Source organism: Maniola hyperantus, chromosome 9 (assembly GCF_902806685.2).
Source record: "Maniola hyperantus chromosome 9, iAphHyp1.2, whole genome shotgun sequence".
NCBI classification, from domain to species: Eukaryota; Metazoa; Arthropoda; class Insecta; order Lepidoptera; family Nymphalidae; genus Maniola; species Maniola hyperantus.
In genome coordinates, this window is record NC_048544.1 from 12,363,066 (window position 1) to 12,384,191 (window position 21,126).

The window sequence follows — 21,126 nt, forward strand, 5'->3', positions numbered from 1 at the left end:
TAAAAGCTGAAAGTTTCTCGGTGTACCTACCTATTGTACTTACCCAACATAGGGAAAAACGAACAGCGACTATGAAATTTGGATCATAGTGGCTTTGGCAGATAACAGGTAAAAAGGTGTACAAAAACTTACGTCAAAGTATAGGTAGGTACTTCACTACATAATATTAAAGTAAGTAGGTAAGTAGGTACTTTAATAAACTGTTTAACTTAGGTATACCTAAGTACCTATTAAAGTTTAAACTGGCAGGGGGTTGCCACGACTCTAAGTGTCTGGCAATGCATGACGTGATTTATGGTAGGAACTATTCCGAAAAAATAAGTAAATAAAAAAATTACACTTTATAGTTTAGCGTAAGATTTTTTTACACCTTTTACCTTTTATCGCCCAAAGCCACCATGATCCAAACTTCATAGTCGCTGATCGTTCCTCCCTGTGTTGGGGACAATACGCAGAGAATCTTTCAGCTTTTATAAAATAACGAAGATCTGGTATGCCCTGGCTCTCTCTCTATTACGTAGATCCTAGAATAGCTAATGGTGATAACTTTAATTACAGTCTTTTCAACCAATTGATCTAAGTCCTCAATCTACGGGATAATTACCTCCTACACTGATTAATACCTAATGAATTAAAACCAATAGGTAGGTACCTACGTTCTTCAGAAGTAGGTTTGCAATCCTGGTTGCATTTTATACCTACTTAGTCTACTAGTTCCTAGATATCTAGGCCTAGAAACTAGTCCGATCTGTGTTTTTGTATCTTTAAAAAGGATATCATTAACATAGTTGATGGAAGATAAAGCGGTGATAGCGTATAGTGGTTAAAACATCGGCCTCCTATTCGAAACGTCGGGGGTTCGATCCCGGGCACGCATCTCTAACTTTTCTGACTGACTGACTGATCTGTCAACGCACAGCTCCAAACTACTGGACGGATCGGGCTGAAATTTGGCATGCAGATAGCTATTATGGCGTAGGCATGTACTAAGAAAGGATTTTAGAAAATTCAACCCCTAAGGGAGTGAAGTAGGGTTTGAAATTTGTGTAGTCCTCTTAAGCTACTTAAAAATAAAGGTGAAGGAAAACTTCGTGAGGAAAACAGCATGACTGAGAAGTGTTCATAATGTTCTCAAAGGTGTGTGTATACCTACTCTGTGAATCCGCACATGGCCGGCGTGGTGGACGATGGCCTGCCCTTCTCATTCTGAAAGGAGAACCGTGTTCAATAGAGAGGTAGGTTGAGATGATGAACATGATACCTATATCCAGAAGAGAAAATAAGAGCATGCTTATGAATATTTGATATATAAAACAGATTTATATTTATTTCATTTTTGATTTAAGTACCTATCGTGCAAAATGTCAAAAAAATACGACTGTAGTACGTACGGAACTACGGAATCTAGTCTGACTCGTACCTACTTGACCGATTTTTTGATAAAAAAAAATATAATGTAGCTTGTTCTTTCACCAGTAGAAACTGGTGAAAGAATTTTCAAAATCGGTTCAGTAGTTCCAGAGATTACCCCGTACAAACAAACTTACAAACTTTAACTCTTTATAATATTAGTAAACCATAATAATCAATCTTACAACTAATTAGGTTATGCGTTACTCCTATGGCGACCAGTTCGAGATTTTCGACCGTCTACTCATTTTTATAGCGTATTTTCGAAGAAAATCACTGTGGGTGGGCTTATAACTGAACCAGTTTAAAAGATCTATCAAATTCACATATTTTTAAAGTTATAAGGCGTATTTTTGCGTGATTCGTGGATCATTTAAATTGGCGGCCCTCTGTATAGTTAGTTTAGAATTGTTAGCGTTTTATTGGTAAAATAAAAGTTTTTTAACAGTAGTTTGTGAAGAAATTTTATTGACTAATATGTTTGTCGGTGCATTGATCTCGGTGTGGGAACAGTCGGGCTGATAAGAGATAATTTTGAGGCTTGGCCAGACATAAAGCGCAACGTATTGACGCATGAAATAGAACCTAAGTTTCATTGTGGCTAATTACGTTGTACACAATCTCTAAACTAAACTAAAATGGCACGTCTATTTAATCTATCGCTACTTATCAGGCCCCAGTATCAGATAATTCTTAATAGTAGGTACTTACCTAATTCTTAATAAGTAGATAGTAGTAATGCATAGCATAATGTGGTAGTTTAGTGGTTAAGACGTCCACCTCCTAATCGGAGGTCGGAGGTTCGATCCCGGGCAAGCACCACTGACTTTTCAGAGTTATGTTCGTTTTAAGTAATTAAATATCACTTGCTTTAACGGTGAAGGAAAACACCGTGAGGAAACCTGAATGCCTAAGAGTTCTCCATAATGTTCTCAAAGGTGTGTGAAGTCTGCCAATCCACACTTTGTCAGCGAGGCCAACACTCTGAGAAGAGACCCGTGCTCTGTAGTGAACGGGCAATGATTTGATCATGATGACAATGATGATGAAAAGTAATGCACGGCGCAAAATAAGTAAGAGGTAATAGGTACGTACTTAGGCCAATCTGAAAACGAAGCGTATTGACTGCGCATTGTACAAAAATAGATCTCTGCCGGGTTTGCGAGTTCAATCCTTAGTCTATATGACCTGCGCAAACCGCTATACATATTGCAACTTCCGTTTGGACTAGGTAAGTAGGTACCTACTTGTTTTTGTTGTTATTCAGGCTAAACGTTATTCAGGCACTGTCTAACATAAAACACTGTTTTATAGTAACAATGGTAGTCGTTGCCCGTTGTGTTTGCCGAGGTTTTATTTGACGGCAAAGATCAATCAACCGCGCAGTGGTGACATTTTATTATGAGCAGCGGTGAGTGGTAGCGGCTTAAAATTTAAAACTGTGTTGAGCAATAAAAAATATATTGACACGGGCATTTTTTATTTACAATGCCATGTCTTATCTGATTTTATAGAGCTGATAGATTTTTTTAAAAGCAGGTAGTAGGTAAGTACTTATAGTTCGTGCTGTTTAAAATTAAAGTGGTTTTATTACCTAGAAAAGTAGGTGCTTAATTAACAATGTTTGCGTAAGTAAAGTAGTCGCATAAAAAGTTTATAGATCCAGATGTTACTTTAAGAAGAGCAATGACTTTTGACTTAGGTAATATCTAAAAATATCGGCAGGAATAGGTAAGTACCTGCTTACTTACTTACCAACCTATTTATACCAACAAAGAAAACAGAACGAGCATATCTAGTAGATGGGTAGGTATGTAGATCGATAATTTTTCTACGATTCTGATCTGTCTAATCTTCTTAATCTGTGAAGCACACCTTACTACCATTAGGTTTATATAACGTACCTAATACCTATAGGTTATTGATTAAGTCTTAAAAAACAGGGCAATAAGGAACTAAGACATTCAAGGGTTTTTATTGCAAGAACCGTAGAACCCATTGAGGGTCATAAAAGAAGAAGAAACCGCGGAGTTCTATTAAATTAGAGGGTGGAAATTGAAGACCACTATCATTATCTGAATTAAACTCCATACATTTTTTACAAAAAATACTTATCTAGAACAGGTAATTTGCAATTTTTGCAAAAAAAGGTATAAATGGCCATATGGCCAATGGACAAGATCCATCTCTGCATTTTTGCGCTATCTCCTATTTAACTTATGGTCTCTGCCATTTTTTAATCTATGACCTTATTCACCATTGCTTATCCATAGTATCCATATGAAGACGTCATATCTGTATGAATTTCCTAATCTATGCCACACACACGTGACACGTAGGTACCTACATAACTACTATAGGTGTCTACGAACGCTTCGCACGCATCGCTACCCATCTGAAGACCTCTTGAGACCTAGGGGGCCTAAAGGGGCCCAACTTCTAAGTGAAAACATGCCTACACATCTACCTTAGGTTCCTATGTAAGTCCTAAAGTAGTTACCGAGTGCTTAATCCCTTCATATTATCGCGAAAAATCTGTTAATTTCTTGAAAGCCTGAAATTAAGTTTGCGAATTGAAAGACCTTTATGAGACCTTTTAAGCTGCAGACATTTCTTATTTAGTCTGCGATATTAATGCATACCTACCTACCTACCTACCTACTGTATGTTAGGTAGTTTTAGACTTTTTATACTTACAAGGTGATGAAGACTTACAAGCCATCACGATTATTTTTAATTTCCAATAGTGCATGAGCTATAATTTTTTTACAAAAATACGCATGTTTAAAAAAAAAATTTATGTTTTTTTTTAAATTGTGCCAATAATAGATACCTATGTTTCCACAAATGAATTCACCATCATTGACCCTGCCAAGGAAATCTTTTGTTACTCAAACGCCGTAAAAAGTAGGTACCTACTTAAGTACCTATTATTATTATCTAATATATTAATATACCTAATATATATATTTTTAAGAAACCTAAATCCACACGAAATCACGGGCATCACCTAGCTGTAAATAAATAAATATATTATCCTAATAAACTATTTCTTCGGGTTTCATACCCGAAGGGTGCCAATGGGACCCTATTCTATTACCTACTTAGATAGGTAGGTACCTACTGACTTCGCTGTCCGTCCGTTCGTCCATTTGTCTGTCAGCGGGCTGTATCTCATAACCCGTACTTAATGGGTTAGAGAGTTGAAAATTGAAATTTTCACAGAATGTGTAAGGAGGTAGGTACCTACCTACCTACTTATTTCCATTGCCGCTATAAGTAAAAACAAATAAGTAGGTACTTAATTAAAAATTGAAAATGGCTGCCAAGAAAATTTTAAAATTTGAAGTGTTATTTCTTGTGCGATGGTACGGAACCCTTCGTGTGCGAGTCCGACTCGCACTTGACCTGTTTTTCATATATTATTAATATTTTTATAACCTAGTTCTACTACATACTAACGCCATCTGTCGGCGAGTGGCACTCATAAACGGCAATGCAATGAAAAATCAATGCGATTGCTACTTGCTACTTAATAGGTAAGTAGGTAAATAAATAAGTAACAGAATAAATATAAAAATTGGCCTAAGCTTAGGGCCAGCAATTGGCTGAGATGATGCTGAGGCCCATAGTTTTTTACAGAGCAATTAATACTAATGGCTAATGGCTTTTTGATTTCCAACCTAGAGAATTTCACATCAATGTAGTTAGGTATATTGATGAAATAGGCAGGTAAGTCCATGAGTAGATAGAAATACACCTACCTACGGATTTAGGAAACACCTAAAACCCCCGGAATAAAGCTCCGGAAAAATGTCCCAGTAAAAGCTCTTGAAAATTAAATCCTGAGGAAATAAAACCGTAAGGAAAAAGCTTTAAGATTTTTTTTAAGTAAAGTCAAATCTATGAAGGACGAACTTAGATGTTACTTACCTAGGTTAAGTATATAAATTCACGGAACAGAAAAAACAGTCTGTTCCGTCTATAAATTAATTAAAGAAATGTGACTCTAATAAATGTGTCTAATGTGTCTTTAAAAAAAGAGTCTACTAAACGAAATTCCCGTTAGCGTCAGCATTGCAAGAAAAATAAGAAGAGGTAAAAAATTAGATATTAAAAAAAATTACCACTAAAAAGAGTTTAGCCCTTTTCAAGTTCGCCGCCGCCTTACTTTAAAATTAGACGTCTAAAACATCGAGTGAAACAAAAAAAAAACAGCCTTTTCGATACAAATATTGCACACGACGATTGTGGACAAGTAAAAATAAAATAACATATTTTTCTCTGAAGACCGCGCAAGCATTGTGACTCCGATGCGCCCGCGCACAAAACGAAAAGAAAAAAACAGTTTCGAACACCGCCGCTAAGTGAAAGGGACAGGACCATATGTGACTTCTTTTATAATAGAAAGAGATGACTGCTTTATGGGCGGTCCGTGATCGATTTTTGCATCCAATTAATGTTCAGTGGGCTTCCAAGTGGGAGGGGCGTTTTCGATCCAAACTAATAGCGATCGAGCGAAATGATCTATAGATCATTGCTGCGTCGCAAACGCACGTATTCAGTATTGTTATCGTTAATATCGCGATTATTTTATTTCATTTTATTGCGTTTGATAGCTGAATACATTTTTAATGTATTGGACAGGATGAAAGTTGATTCGATTTTGGGAGTTACGATTGATTTTCATCCTATTGTAGTACCTAGCTGGTTGTTTCTTTTTGATGCAGATCTTATTTTTTTGTTCAGAGTTCGGCCACGTATAGGTAGGTAACCTACCTAAATTAATTAAGTACCTACCTAGTTTAGAACCTATTTAAAAAAGTTTGATGCTTTACGAATTTAATTACCTATACTTAGATAGGTAGGTAGGTAAACAGGGCCATACGCGAATAGGTAGGCCTAGTACGAATTGGTAGACTTCCCACACCTTTGAGAACATTACCTAAGTAGGTATACCTACCTACTATCTTCCTATGGAGAACTCTCAGGCATGCACGTTTCCTCACGATGTTTTCCTTCACCGTTAAAGGAAGTGATATTATGTTTATAGGTACCTAATTAGCTGATGCCTGCGCCTTCATCCGCGTGGATACCTATAGGTTGTCAAAAATCCCGTGGGAACTCTTTCATTTTCCGGGATAAAAAGTAGCCTATGTCACTCTCCAGGTCTTTGACTATTACCTACCCATGCAAAACATCACGTCAATACCTAGGTACTTACGTAGCTACGTTGCGACGTCAATGAAGGACAAATCAACAAACCAATAAACCAACAAACAAACACACTTTCGCATTTATACTTAACATGTACCTAATAATAATAAATAAGGTAGTGATTGCTTTCGTTAGAACGACAAATTTTTACCATTGTTTGTTAGGTAAGGTTTTAAGCAGTAGCGTGCAGGTCATAGAGGCATAAATGCACTGCTTACCCCAGTTGTAATAGCTCAATGCATATTTTTCATTATGACCTGCATGTAAACAGGTTCCTACCTAACTAATGCCTACCCTGGCTTCGAACACTGTGCACGCCATTGGTTTTAAGGCATGTTTTTTGTAGTTAAATGTTTGTGTTTACCTAACATGTGTTGGATCAATAAATAAATACTTATATTTCTTTTCTATTCTATTCTTAAAGTAGGCAATTAAATAACTCCGGAAAGGTACCTAGAGGTGCGTGCGTGCGCTACCAACCAAACAGGAGGAACGCCAAAACATGCAATCTTCGAGTGTAGAGAGTTCACGGACGTAAGGAACGAAGCACGTGGAAACGGAGAGCCTCTCACGAAAAACAACCTGCAGGTGCCAAAGATGCTGAGCTGAGTACAATCATGGGTAAAAGAATAATAGGCAAGAGATGAATGGGTCAGGCAAAAAGCAAACGAAGCCTGTGCAGAGACAGTCCTAGGGACGTCGGGCATTTCAATACGTTGTTGACATCCATGATTATTTGTACTTAGTGGAAGAAAAAAACCAAATACTTAGGAGGCCGACGTCTCAACGACCGCTCTACCTACCTATTTCAAAAGTCAAAAGTCAAATGATTTATTCAAAATAGGTAATTAATAACTCTTTTTGATGGTCAGAAGTAGTAGGGGATTCGCCGGTTCTGGCCCACCTCCTGGGCCCCCTCCCAACCTCGGCCCCCTCCGCTGGTCGGTCAACTTCGAAATCTAAAAAAAAAAAAAAAAAAAAAAAAAAAAAAAAAAAAAAAAAAAAAAAAAAAAAAAAAAGGTTTTGGTGTGCGCTGAATCGTTTGCGCTCACTCCCGTCTTCGTATCTCTAACCGTTTAAAAGTTAGCTTTTCGTCAAAATTAATCCCTAGTTCGTTATCTACTTGCTAATGACCTACTAATCACCCTCTATTGTTCGCATGCTCGCTGCTTCATTTCATGGGAATTACAAAGGAAACTCTTATCTCTCATAAGTACTGTTTATTGGCCTCCAAATATTGATTTAAATAATTCTAACAAGAACATATCATTCTCTAACGTATTTTTATTGAATAAATCTAAAAAATCTGAACTTGTAACATGAAATACAAATACACTATACAATATTCACCGCAAACTGCTCTGTAGTCTTTTTGAACCCTCATTGTATTGAAAAACTTTGAACTTGTATAGTAAGTAACCAGCACCAATCAACCTGTTTGCGTCCACTGCTGGACATGGGCCTTCCCAAGAGTGCACCACCACACACGATCCTCTGCCTTCCTCATCCACCTACTTCCCGCTACCTTCACGCTGAGCGACTTTGAATTACTAATGACCTACTAATCACCGGTCTATTGTTCGCATGCATGGGGATTTCAAAGGAAACTTCTTATTTGTCATAACTACTGTTTATTAGTCTTCAATATTACGGTACGGTATTTTAATTGAATAAATCTAAACAATCTGAACTTGTATTGTAAGTAACCAGTACCAATCAACCTATTTAGCGTTCACAGCTGGACATAGGTCTTCCCAAGAGCGCGCCAACATATACGTTCCTCTGCCTTCCTCATCCATCTACTTTCCCACAGCTCAACATATTATTTTGATGACATTTCGTACAGACTTAGCTTACTTACATCCTGGGATAGGACGCTACTTTTTATCCCGGAAAATCAAAGAGTTTTCACGGTATTTTAAAAAACTTAAATCCATGCGGACGAAGTCGCGGGCGTCATCTACTCAGAAATATATTCGTATTACACTAACGATTGCTTTTCTGCATATCGGGCATAACATTTTATCCAATGATAAAGCACACTTAATACACGTTATAGCATGACCACATGGTCTATAACACATGCCTACTTCTTCTACAAGACAAATTTTACAGCAAAGTTTAAATGTTTCTTCAGCATTTTCAACACATAATATGTTTCTGCCTGCAAATTTAGAACTTATTGTATTGTTATTTACAAATTGTTCAGAGTCTTTTGATGTACCACAAACATCTTTGGCAATAGTTTGTATGTATGTTTCACCCATCACAAGTAAAACATAGGGGCAGGACGGAAACCAACGAGCGTGCTCCGACCATGGAAGATCTTCGATGTCCCAATCTTTGAGTCCACCATCACAAAAGTAACAAATCACTCGATCACTTTTTCCTGTATAAAAAAAACCAGCGTCTGCCATTTCTTGAGGTTTTTGATTTAAACCTTGAGGCCAGGTATCAAAACTTCGCAATCTTGCGATTTGAGTTGCATAACTAGGATATTTGGGATATAGAAACTCCATTTCGATCTACGAACAATGGATTTCAATGTTAGTAAAATATATTATAACAGATTTTTAGTAAGGTTTGCAAGCTTATTACACATTATTATTTATTGAAAATTAATTCTTTAATAACGATTTTACACACATTTACTGCTATTTAAGTATATTTCGATTTTTAACATTTTATATCTACCTATATAAAAAAAAAACATATTTAAGGTGATGGTGGATAACTTAAAATAAAACAATAAATATCTTTTAGCATTGTTTTATTACAAACCTTAATGATAATGTAGATACAAGTTTTGGCTTAATCTATATACAAAAATTAGATTTTCTTAACTGCTAGTATGCATAATATGATAATTTTTTAAGTTGAATGAGTTTCTTTGTAAGAGTTCCTTACATTCATTTTAGCAATTTTTTCGATTTAATCATTCTTTAGTTTTAATAATTTATCAAAGCTACTAAACCAAACAGAGTGTTTTTGGTCATAATATTAATTATTTCTAATAAGGGGTCCATTTTTCCCAATCAATTTTTTTTTTAAATTTTTTAATGTATTTATCATCACTACCCTGTGGAGTCTTTAAAGTTCCTTCGTTAGATGTAAAATTTCCTTCGAGCGATTTCATCTGCAGTTGATGAATAAAATCAGACCTTTTAGAATTTCCGATGTAAGTCAAAGGTATTTTAATTGCATGTAATGTCTTAGCAAATTTTTCCCAACCTATTGGATCACTTTTTTTTAGAGGTCTCAATGTATCATTAATTAGATCAACAATATTACTGCCGGGAATTTTTTCATTGTTTATTAACACTGTACCATCAGCATGATCCCAATAAATTGCATTTTTACTCAAAGAAATCGAGTTTAATAACAACTCACCTTTTTTCAAATATGATTTTGGTATCAGACTTAAAATTTGAGTTGTTGTGTAACGTGGTTGATTATTTTCTTTTTCTGTTACATCATCTGTCGGTGTTTTGAATGACATTAAGTTTTCATTTTCTATGTCTTTATTTTTGTAACTCTTATTTTCATTAATACTATCAGTAATAATTGGTAACAAGATAGGTTGACGTTCTTCCTCGGTGAAATGTAGATATCTTTGTAGAATTTGTAAATATAAAATACATTTTTTACGATCTTCAATATTACTATTTAAAATCTTTTGCATTTCTACATCTAATCGGGACATGGGATTTTCAACATTGGTTTGCTGTTTGAGTCTTTCTATAAAACTAGGCTCAACAAGCAACATTTTTTTGGCATTTTCCATATTAAACTAATCCACTCAAAATAAACTCCAAAATGAAAGGTAAAAATGCTCCTACTTTTTGTATCAATATATTTTTCTTTAGTTTTTTTTTTCCCTTGTGATACAAAGTGCGAAGTATACTTTTAAATTTTTTTAACTTTTTCTTTTGTACATTCACAAATGCAATTTATCTCTTCTTCTCCACACGATTTTAATAATGCTTTTTGACATTTAGGTTTAAGTATATGCAATGCGAGTAACAACTTTTTATGTGTCTTTAGACTTCAGTGCATTATTTGTAAATAATAGGAATTTGACGATTCTTTAAACTTTTACTATATCCTTTGTTGAAATAATATATACTACACAAAATTCATCACAGGTAAATATTTTTGATTTAATTGGACACATCATTTGCATCTTGTTTAAGATCAATCATTAAATATCCATGTGCTTCTTTTGTTGCATCCTTATAGCCATCCTCGATGAATTTTAAATTATCTGGTGACACTTGTCTTGATAAGTATCGTATTTGGTTTTATGATATCACGAGGATTTTAAAAATAAATAATGTAGCTTTAATTCAAAAAAAATTTTTTTCAGTAAAACAAAATGACTTCCTTTAGTGACTTTGTTTTTGTGTTTAATTATTTTTTTAAATAAGTTTTCAACTTTTATTTCATTCATTGAATTTTATGGAACGTGAAAACAAAGTTTAAACTAAAGGAAGTCATTTTGTTTTACTGAAAAAAAATTTTTTCATCATGGAAAAGATTAAATAGATATTATATCTTTGAATTAAAGCTACATTATTTATTTTTAAAATCCTCGTGATATCATAAAACCAAATACGATACTTATCAAGACAAGTGTCACCAGATAATTTAAAATTCATCGAGGATGGCTATAAGGATGCAACAAAAGAAGCACATGGATATTTAATGATTGATCTTAAACAAGATGCAAATGATGTGTCCAATTAAATCAAAAATATTTACCTGTGATGAATTTTGTGTAGTATATATTATTTCAACAAAGGATATAGTAAAAGTTTAAAGAATCGTCAAATTCCTATTATTTACAAATAATGCACTGAAGTCTAAAGACACATAAAAAGTTGTTACTCGCATTGCATATACTTAAACCTAAATGTCAAAAAGCATTATTAAAATCGTGTGGAGAAGAAGAGATAAATTGCATTTGTGAATGTACAAAAGAAAAAGTTAAAAAAATTTAAAAGTATACTTCGCACTTTGTATCACAAGGGAAAAAAAATACTAAAGAAAAATATATTGATACAAAAAGTAGGAGCATTTTTACCTTTCATTTTGGAGTTTATTTTGAGTGGATTAGTTTAATATGGAAAATGCCAAAAAAATGTTGCTTGTTGAGCCTAGTTTTATAGAAAGACTCAAACAGCAAACCAATGTTGAAAATCCCATGTCCCGATTAGATGTAGAAATGCAAAAGATTTTAAATAGTAATATTGAAGATCGTAAAAAATGTATTTTATATTTACAAATTCTACAAAGATATCTACATTTCACCGAGGAAGAACGTCAACCTATCTTGTTACCAATTATTACTGATAGTATTAATGAAAATAAGAGTTACAAAAATAAAGACATAGAAAATGAAAACTTAATGTCATTCAAAACACCGACAGATGATGTAACAGAAAAAGAAAATAATCAACCACGTTACACAACAACTCAAATTTTAAGTCTGATACCAAAATCATATTTGAAAAAAGGTGAGTTGTTATTAAACTCGATTTCTTTGAGTAAAAATGCAATTTATTGGGATCATGCTGATGGTACAGTGTTAATAAACAATGAAAAAATTCCCGGCAGTAATATTGTTGATCTAATTAATGATACATTGAGACCTCTAAAAAAAAGTGATCCAATAGGTTGGGAAAAATTTGCTAAGACATTACATGCAATTAAAATACCTTTGACTTACATCGGAAATTCTAAAAGGTCTGATTTTATTCATCAACTGCAGATGAAATCGCTCGAAGGAAATTTTACATCTAACGAAGGAACTTTAAAGACTCCACAGGGTAGTGATGATAAATACATTAAAAAATTTAAAAAAAAAATTGATTGGGAAAAATGGACCCCTTATTAGAAATAATTAATATTATGACCAAAAACACTCTGTTTGGTTTAGTAGCTTTGATAAATTATTAAAACTAAAGAATGATTAAATCGAAAAAATTGCTAAAATGAATGTAAGGAACTCTTACAAAGAAACTCATTCAACTTAAAAAATTATCATATTATGCATACTAGCAGTTAAGAAAATCTAATTTTTGTATATAGATTAAGCCAAAACTTGTATCTACATTATCATTAAGGTTTGTAATAAAACAATGCTAAAAGATATTTATTGTTTTATTTTAAGTTATCCACCATCACCTTAAATATGTTTTTTTTTTTATATAGGTAGATATAAAATGTTAAAAATCGAAATATACTTAAATAGCAGTAAATGTGTGTAAAATCGTTATTAAAGAATTAATTTTCAATAAATAATAATGTGTAATAAGCTTGCAAACCTTACTAAAAATCTGTTATAATATATTTTACTAACATTGAAATCCATTGTTCGTAGATCGAAATGGAGTTTCTATATCCCAAATATCCTAGTTATGCAACTCAAATCGCAAGATTGCGAAGTTTTGATACCTGGCCTCAAGGTTTAAATCAAAAACCTCAAGAAATGGCAGACGCTGGTTTTTTTTATACAGGAAAAAGTGATCGAGTGATTTGTTACTTTTGTGATGGTGGACTCAAAGATTGGGACATCGAAGATCTTCCATGGTCGGAGCACGCTCGTTGGTTTCCGTCCTGCCCCTATGTTTTACTTGTGATGGGTGAAACATACATACAAACTATTGCCAAAGATGTTTGTGGTACATCAAAAGACTCTGAACAATTTGTAAATAACAATACAATAAGTTCTAAATTTGCAGGCAGAAACATATTATGTGTTGAAAATGCTGAAGAAACATTTAAACTTTGCTGTAAAATTTGTCTTGTAGAAGAAGTAGGCATGTGTTATAGACCATGTGGTCATGCTATAACGTGTATTAAGTGTGCTTTATCATTGGATAAAATGTTATGCCCGATATGCAGAAAAGCAATCGTTAGTGTAATACGAATATATTTCTGAGTAGATGACGCCCGCGACTTCGTCCGCATGGATTTAAGTTTTTTAAAATACCGTGAAAACTCTTTGATTTTCCGGGATAAAAAGTAGCGTCCTATCCCAGGATGTAAGTAAGCTAAGTCTGTACGAAATGTCATCAAAATAATATGTTGAGCTGTGGGAAAGTAGATGGATGAGGAAGGCAGAGGAACGTATATGTTGGCGCGCTCTTGGGAAGACCTATGTCCAGCTGTGAACGCTAAATAGGTTGATTGGTACTGGTTACTTACAATACAAGTTCAGATTGTTTAGATTTATTCAATTAAAATACCGTACCGTAATATTGAAGACTAATAAACAGTAGTTATGACAAATAAGAAGTTTCCTTTGAAATCCCCATGCATGCGAACAATAGACCGGTGATTAGTAGGTCATTAGTAATTCAAAGTCGCTCAGCGTGAAGGTAGCGGGAAGTAGGTGGATGAGGAAGGCAGAGGATCGTGTGTGGTGGTGCACTCTTGGGAAGGCCCATGTCCAGCAGTGGACGCAAACAGGTTGATTGGTGCTGGTTACTTACTATACAAGTTCAAAGTTTTTCAATACAATGAGGGTTCAAAAAGACTACAGAGCAGTTTGCGGTGAATATTGTATAGTGTATTTGTATTTCATGTTACAAGTTCAGATTTTTTAGATTTATTCAATAAAAATACGTTAGAGAATGATATGTTCTTGTTAGAATTATTTAAATCAATATTTGGAGGCCAATAAACAGTACTTATGAGAGATAAGAGTTTCCTTTGTAATTCCCATGAAATGAAGCAGCGAGCATGCGAACAATAGAGGGTGATTAGTAGGTCATTAGCAAGTAGATAACGAACTAGGGATTAATTTTGACGAAAAGCTAACTTTTAAACGGTTAGAGATACGAAGACGGGAGTAAGCGCAAACGATTCAGCGCACCCCAAAACCTTTTTTTTTTTTTTTTTTAGATTGCGAAGTTGACCGACCAGCGGAGGGGGCCGAGGTTGGGAGGGGGCCCAGGAGGTGGGCCAGAACCGGCGAATCCCCTACTACTGTCAGATGTTGTATTTCTAAGATATAGTGGTGATAATTATTACGCAAACTTAAAACTAAAGCTACGAGGGTTCCAAACGCGCCCAGGTCTGAGAAGAGCCCACAACAAACTCAGCCGGGTATTCTTTTTATTAATCTAAGTACCTACCTACGGAAAACTGCTGTCTGGCTTTCCAGCAACACCTGAAATATCAGTTAAGTCTCAACCATTAGATAGACTATATACCTGCCTATCTAAGTAGCTACCTACCTACCACTCTACCTACTTACCTACTTACCTACTGGAAAACTAAAGTCTGAATTTCCAGCAACACCTGAAACTTTGATATTACCTAAATAATAATAGACCAAGCGATAGCACAGAAGATATAATAGTAGATACCTACCTACTAACGGCGATAGTAAGTAGTTAAGTACCTACCTAATACCTATAACCTATTACTAAGTTTTAACTATCTAAGAATTGAAATAGGCACGTTTCTACCTAGCTACGCCAAAGCATAAATCGTGTAAAAATGAAATTAAGTAAATGCTATCTTGATTGGGGACCTAAATTATTTGAGTCTTTCGTGCTAACGCCACAACGCGACGCCGTGTTTTTACCAAGTAAGTAAAAATTTTTCTTTTGTTTTTTTCTTTAAAGTTTTCTTATCTAAATATACCTACCTACTAGTGACTGGAAATTGTAGTTACTTAGTGAAAGAGCCTATGAATGCCTCCTGAAAATATTATTACCATTTTAAGTAGGAGCTACCTAACTTTGTTTGTCCTCCTTTTTTCTTTTGTTATTGCTGGGAAATGCGTCTACGCATTCCTCCGGGAGGCAGCCAGCCAGCCACCCAGCCAGTCAGCCAGCCAGCTAGCCTGCTCGCCAGCTAACCACCCACTAAGTAAAGCCCAGCGGCGCTCCTGTGCTTCGCTTGACGACTGGATCACGGGAACACCGAAGCAATCAACCACGACCCAGCCAACGACGTCCGCCAAGACGGACCTTACACCGGGGACCCCTTCGCGAGGTCAGCCACCGCACGTCCGAGACGCACCAATAAAATTTCTCGATTGCTCGAAGCCGAAAATTTCATAGCTGCAGCAGTGGCTAAAAAACGAACCATATCGATTACCTCTTACCACTTTTTTCACTGGCAACAATGATTTTCGAATTTCGAACATCCGCATCTGCTGTCACTCAATAGGCGCGTATTGTCACCGAATCTTTTTTTTTAATTTTTCAATTGACAATGGCGTTCGGAAATCGAGGGTGCTCTATCGACGGAAAGTGGATACGAATGTAAACCTTATTCCTATGATGGTATTAATTATCCTGTACTTTTGAATGGAAAATACGGCTCAATTTGTAGTTGGATTAGTGCATCCGCAAACATGCGATTTATTAACGACTGTCTAGCACACCAATTTTTTTATTAATATCAGTGCCTAGCTTTTCGCTTTGTAGGTACATGAAAAACTAGATCATGCCCGTAACTTCATCCACGTTAACAGATTAAAAAAAAACCTTGGAAACTTTTTAATCTTCCAGGATAACAATTAGTAGGTAAATAGCCAGTCTATTTGGGATGCAAGCTATTTCTGAACCACATAAAATGAACAGGTAACAGACATGTTGTAGAAGAAGTAGGCGTTACTTTGCCGAAATGCATGATATCTATATACCTAACTACCTAGGGAAACAAAAGCTTAATTTGCTATAATCGACTGAAACAGACGAATCTATATGGTGCAACATGCAGCATGCGATATGCACTACCCTCCTGAATGTTTAGCAGTGGGAAGGCGGGCAGTGCATATCTCATGTTGCATGCATCATCATCAACCCATCGGCGTTTCACTATTGAGTAGGCCTCCTCTCAAAATGAGATGGGCTTAGGCCATAGTTCACTAAGCTGGCCAAATAAAATTACTAGGTACCTAGGTAGCAGTGGCGTGCAGGTCATAGAGGCATAAATGCACTGCTTACCCCAGTTGTAATAGCTCAATGCATATTTTTCATTATGACCTGCCATTAAACAGTTTCCTACCTAACTAATGCCTACCCTGGCTTCAAACCCTGTGCACGCCACTGCTAGGTAGGCTTTGATCTTAGCCAAAAGGCCAAGAACCGATTGCAGATCAAGTGTAGATTGGCAGACTTCACACACCTTTTAGAACATCAGATATGGAAAACTCTCAGGCATGCAGGTTTTCTCACGATGTTTTCCTTCACCGATAAAGTAAGTGATGTTAAATTGCTTAAAACGCACATAACTCCGAAAAGTTAGAGGTGCGTGCCCGGGATCGAATTCTTGACTCCCTGAATATGACCTGACCCCCCGGCCTCCTGCTGACGTCTTAACCACTAGGCTAGCACCGCTCATCACTTTATCAGTAGGTACCTACCAAGTAAAAAAGTAAGTAAATTATTTTATAATCATTAGTCGCAAGTCTACCCTGGCTTCCATTCTAAGCTTTATTTTCGGGCAGCGTTCGTAATCCCGTGTTGAATTTCTTACCCAAAGTGGCGATGGCGGTTAAATTTTCAGATGTATCGAATAACAAACCACATTTCTGGTTGCACAAATTCCTTCATTTACTTACCTATATACCTATACTCTGATTTTTATTTCGGTGGAATTCTGACGTTGTCATTTTTATACATCAGGGGAGTTATTTGTATGAAAAACAGTAAGTATGACCAACACCTGAAGTTCGATTTTACCCCAAATTACATTAAATCCCTATCAATATAAAAAGCCCTAAGACATAACTTCGCACTAAAATAGGGTGCAATCTTTAACAGTGGAAAGTGGAAACTGGCAGCAATGGGATCGGTTGATTTGAGGATGTACCTAATCTTGACTTATATGTTGAACAATTCTAAGTTTATTTTTAGTTCCTTTTAATTTTAATCATCTTGATGTACCTACCTAAAAGTACACGCTTAGATTATGATTCAGGATTTTTAAAGAAATTCTTTCACAAAAACCTTGTTCTTTCCGAAAACAACAAAAAATCGGCCAAATCGGTTGATTTGTTCTCAAGTGATGATCTTACATACAGGCGGCAATTGATTTATGTACTTAAATTTACCTATGTACAATATTCTTCATCAAAGTCTTCATCTTTGTGGGAATTGTTTTATCTCTGGTAACATTAAGAAACGTCAGAATTCCACGGAATTAAAAATCAGACTATACTTAATCATGTTATTTAATTCATTTGTTTTGCCTTTGATTTAATTTAAACTTTCACATCTTTTATATTATTATCTTTTAAGTAGTTTTAAATAACATGTTGCGTCATGCAGAGGGTTCGTAAATCGACAACCAGTGAGCGACCAGCTTGAAGTTTATTAATGACTCGTAAATAAAGGTCGAGAAAGATTATAATCTTCAGTGATCGTGCCGCTATATCGAGATTGGTGGTAATTATAAATTATTGAAGATTCAATTTTTTTCATCTTAAGTAAGTACATGCCTTATTCAGTTCTTTATGTGTTAATCGTGACTTAATATTGTGTCAGTTAAGTTTTTACTTAATTTACGAAATATGGGAGAACAAGTACCTACACTTGCACCAAAAACGGCTCACGAGGAAAATTAAATTGTTCATAATAAAGTAGTAAGTAAATCACTGTAACATTTTTAGTAGGTAAATACCTACTTAATATAATCACTATCTATTTTCAAAACTAAATTGAAACTACTTATTTATTGAAACTATTTAACTAGTTAAGTATCTAGAATCTAGATAACTAGTTAAAAAGGAATCTTCTCACGAAAATCCAGGTTGTTATTAATCAGAAAAAAAGTCCTTTTGTCGGCTGCTGACTATATTATAAGGTGTTGACCGGTAAATGTAAAAGTTACACAAGACCAATCTAGATGGCACCACATGTACTTCATATCGCGTCACAGTTTTGTGTCTTTTACCACGTTTAAAGTAAAAGACTTGTTACAATAGCTGTACAGAGATAGCTTGCGATTCATTAAATTTGAATCGTATTTTTTGGAGGATCCAACTCTCTCATCGAGAAGTTATGATCTTAATTCTAATTTCGTTAATGTTTATATGATTATAATTGTAACTATAGATAGAATAACCAATTTTATCAGCAGGTATTCAAGAGTTTGAATTTTAGGCACGGAACCATAATTCTTGTTCTAAAAATATAAAAGTAGCCTATTCGTCACATCTTGTATGTTGTAACATCAGCTATCTGTCAGTAAAAGATCCGTCAAAACCGATCCAGTCGTTTCGGAAATTAGCCGAAACAAACAAACTAGACAAAATTAAAAAAAAATGATTACATATTATACATTATATAACATTAAAATATACGTATCTATTAGGTAGGTAGGTATACGTTCATAATACTCACTTTTGGCACAGAATATTATACTTAATAGTAAGTACTTACGTACTTTTGGCCACTAAGTAAAACCAAATGTGGGCCCACGCTGACGGCAATTTTGTGCGATAGCTGGCACGATATTATGAATCATGTTTGGATTAGCAAACTGCGTCTTTCTCCCCTTGGACCGTACCGCCGCTGGCTGATAGTTTCACTAATACAGCTCTCTCCGAACCGTACCCTGTCACCTTTGTACCCAGTCTATTGAAATTGGTGTTTGGGCTATCAGTTAAAAATGATAGGTAGGTAGGTACTTAGACATGTTTCAGGATTTTTATAAACTCCACCCCCTCAACAATTTTCAAAAAATCGACTCAAGCGAAGCCGGGGCGTTTTTTTTTTGTTTCCTCTATTCTTTCCTCTGACATGATGGTCGGAGACTTTTGGTTTTGATAGTTGACATGGCTTCTTTTTTTTTTTTTGCCGGGGCGTGTTAGCCTATTCAAATTTCAAACCCAAAAGTAGGTAGGTATTCAAATAAAAATCAAGGTTCGTTAGCGCGCTCGAGAGAGACTTTCCTAATTTTTTAGGGTTCCATACCTCAAAAGGAAAAACGGAACCCTTAGGTATAGGATCACTTTGTTGTCTGTCTGTTTGTCAAGAAACCTACAGGGTACTTCCCGTTGACCTAAAATCTTGAAATTTGGTAGGTAGGTAGGTCTTATAGCAGACATTCGGGGAAAAATCTGAAAACCGTGAATTTGTGGTCACATCACAAAAAAAATTAAAAAAGTGTTTTGATAAAATAATAATTAGTATTTTCCACTTATAAAGTAAAATTACTATACCAAGTGGGGTATCATATAAAAGGGCTTTACCTGTACCTACATTCTAAAACAGATTTTTATTTATTTTTATGCATACCTAATAGTTTTTGATTCATCGTGCAAAATGTCGAAAAAATACGACTGTACTACGGAACCCTCAGTGCGCGAGCCTGACTCGCAATTGGGCGGTTTTTTTAAATTATAAATGACTCAATACTTCCTATCTAACATAAAAACCCCACACTAGGGAAATGCCAAAAAAACATATTCTCACATAGTTAATATCGAAAAACAACCGCAACTGTCAAAATATTCTAATCGATTAGTTTCTACGAAAAAAAAAATCGGAAAGTAAAAATTTTAAAAAAGAATTGTAACAATAGGGAAGGAAGTTACACCGCAAGCCGTCGAAATTACTCAGGCACATCCCTAATTATACCGCGTTGTTATAATTTTGCGGCGAACTCTCTTCGAAGGGTTCTTTTGGGGTTACAACACTACTTAAAAGACTATACCGGTGGCGGTTTTCGGAACTAATTTTACCTCTAAGAAATAAGGTTCTAAATTCCATGGAAAAGATATTGTTGCATAGACAGTGGCGCTACCGGCTATGGTAAAGTTGCGTGTATGGAGGTTATATTTAAAATCACCACCTCTATTGTCAAATAAGGTAACAGCAAATCAAATAGCTTTAAGTGGCTACTTATGCCTTTGTTAAGGAGGCTCGTTATGAACCGTTTTTTTGAATTGGGAGCGAATTAAAAGTCATAAATTATCGGGTACTTCACTATAACCATTTTTGTGGTGTGTTGACTTTTATTGTGGCACCAGCTTTTGTCTGTGACTTCCCTTGCACCTACCCTACCTATTAATTGTAAGTACGACGAATAGTTGGGAACTATTCACTAAAATATTCTGCTGTTCTTTACCTATTTTTGAGTTAGACTCATATCGCCAAAAACCATGGTTATTTTCAAAAACTGTTTCTAAATAAAAAAGTATGCTCGTAGGACTTTTTAGAATCAGTTTTTCAAAATCACTACGTTTTTTGCCGATAGACTACGAAATATTTTTTGTAGTTAAAGGACGGCAGTATTACAAAGGTTACCAGTTAGTACTTATACCTAATTAGGTAGCTGTCGTTCGTCGAAGATCATCTCCGAAGATCTACAGCAAATTCAAACTTCACAGCATCGGTTTCATGCCATGGAGTCCATGGAGGGAGACACCTACCTAATATTACGGGGTAGGTACTAGGTAGGTGGATACCTCAGATTAAGAATCAAGGTAGATTTGGCATTAAAATAATAATACCTTGTTAGACCAAGCTA

At 35.3% G+C, this 21,126-nt stretch overlaps 2 protein-coding genes across 2 annotated transcripts; one reads left to right on the forward strand and one right to left on the reverse strand.

The window, feature by feature from the left end:
* Positions 1–7,663: 7,663 nt before the first annotated feature.
* Positions 7,664–9,325, reverse strand: LOC117985264 (death-associated inhibitor of apoptosis 1-like). Its single transcript, XM_034971953.2, has one exon. It carries the CDS (start codon positions 9,144–9,146, stop codon positions 8,592–8,594), a length of 555 nt encoding a protein of 184 aa, XP_034827844.1. The 5' UTR covers positions 9,147–9,325; the 3' UTR covers positions 7,664–8,591.
* Positions 9,326–12,845: 3,520 nt separating this feature from the next.
* Positions 12,846–14,473, forward strand: LOC117985265 (death-associated inhibitor of apoptosis 1-like). The gene has a single exon (XM_034971954.2). The coding sequence runs from the start codon at positions 13,016–13,018 to the stop codon at positions 13,568–13,570; it is 555 nt and encodes a 184-aa protein (XP_034827845.1). The 5' UTR covers positions 12,846–13,015; the 3' UTR covers positions 13,571–14,473.
* Positions 14,474–21,126: the final 6,653 nt, after the last annotated feature.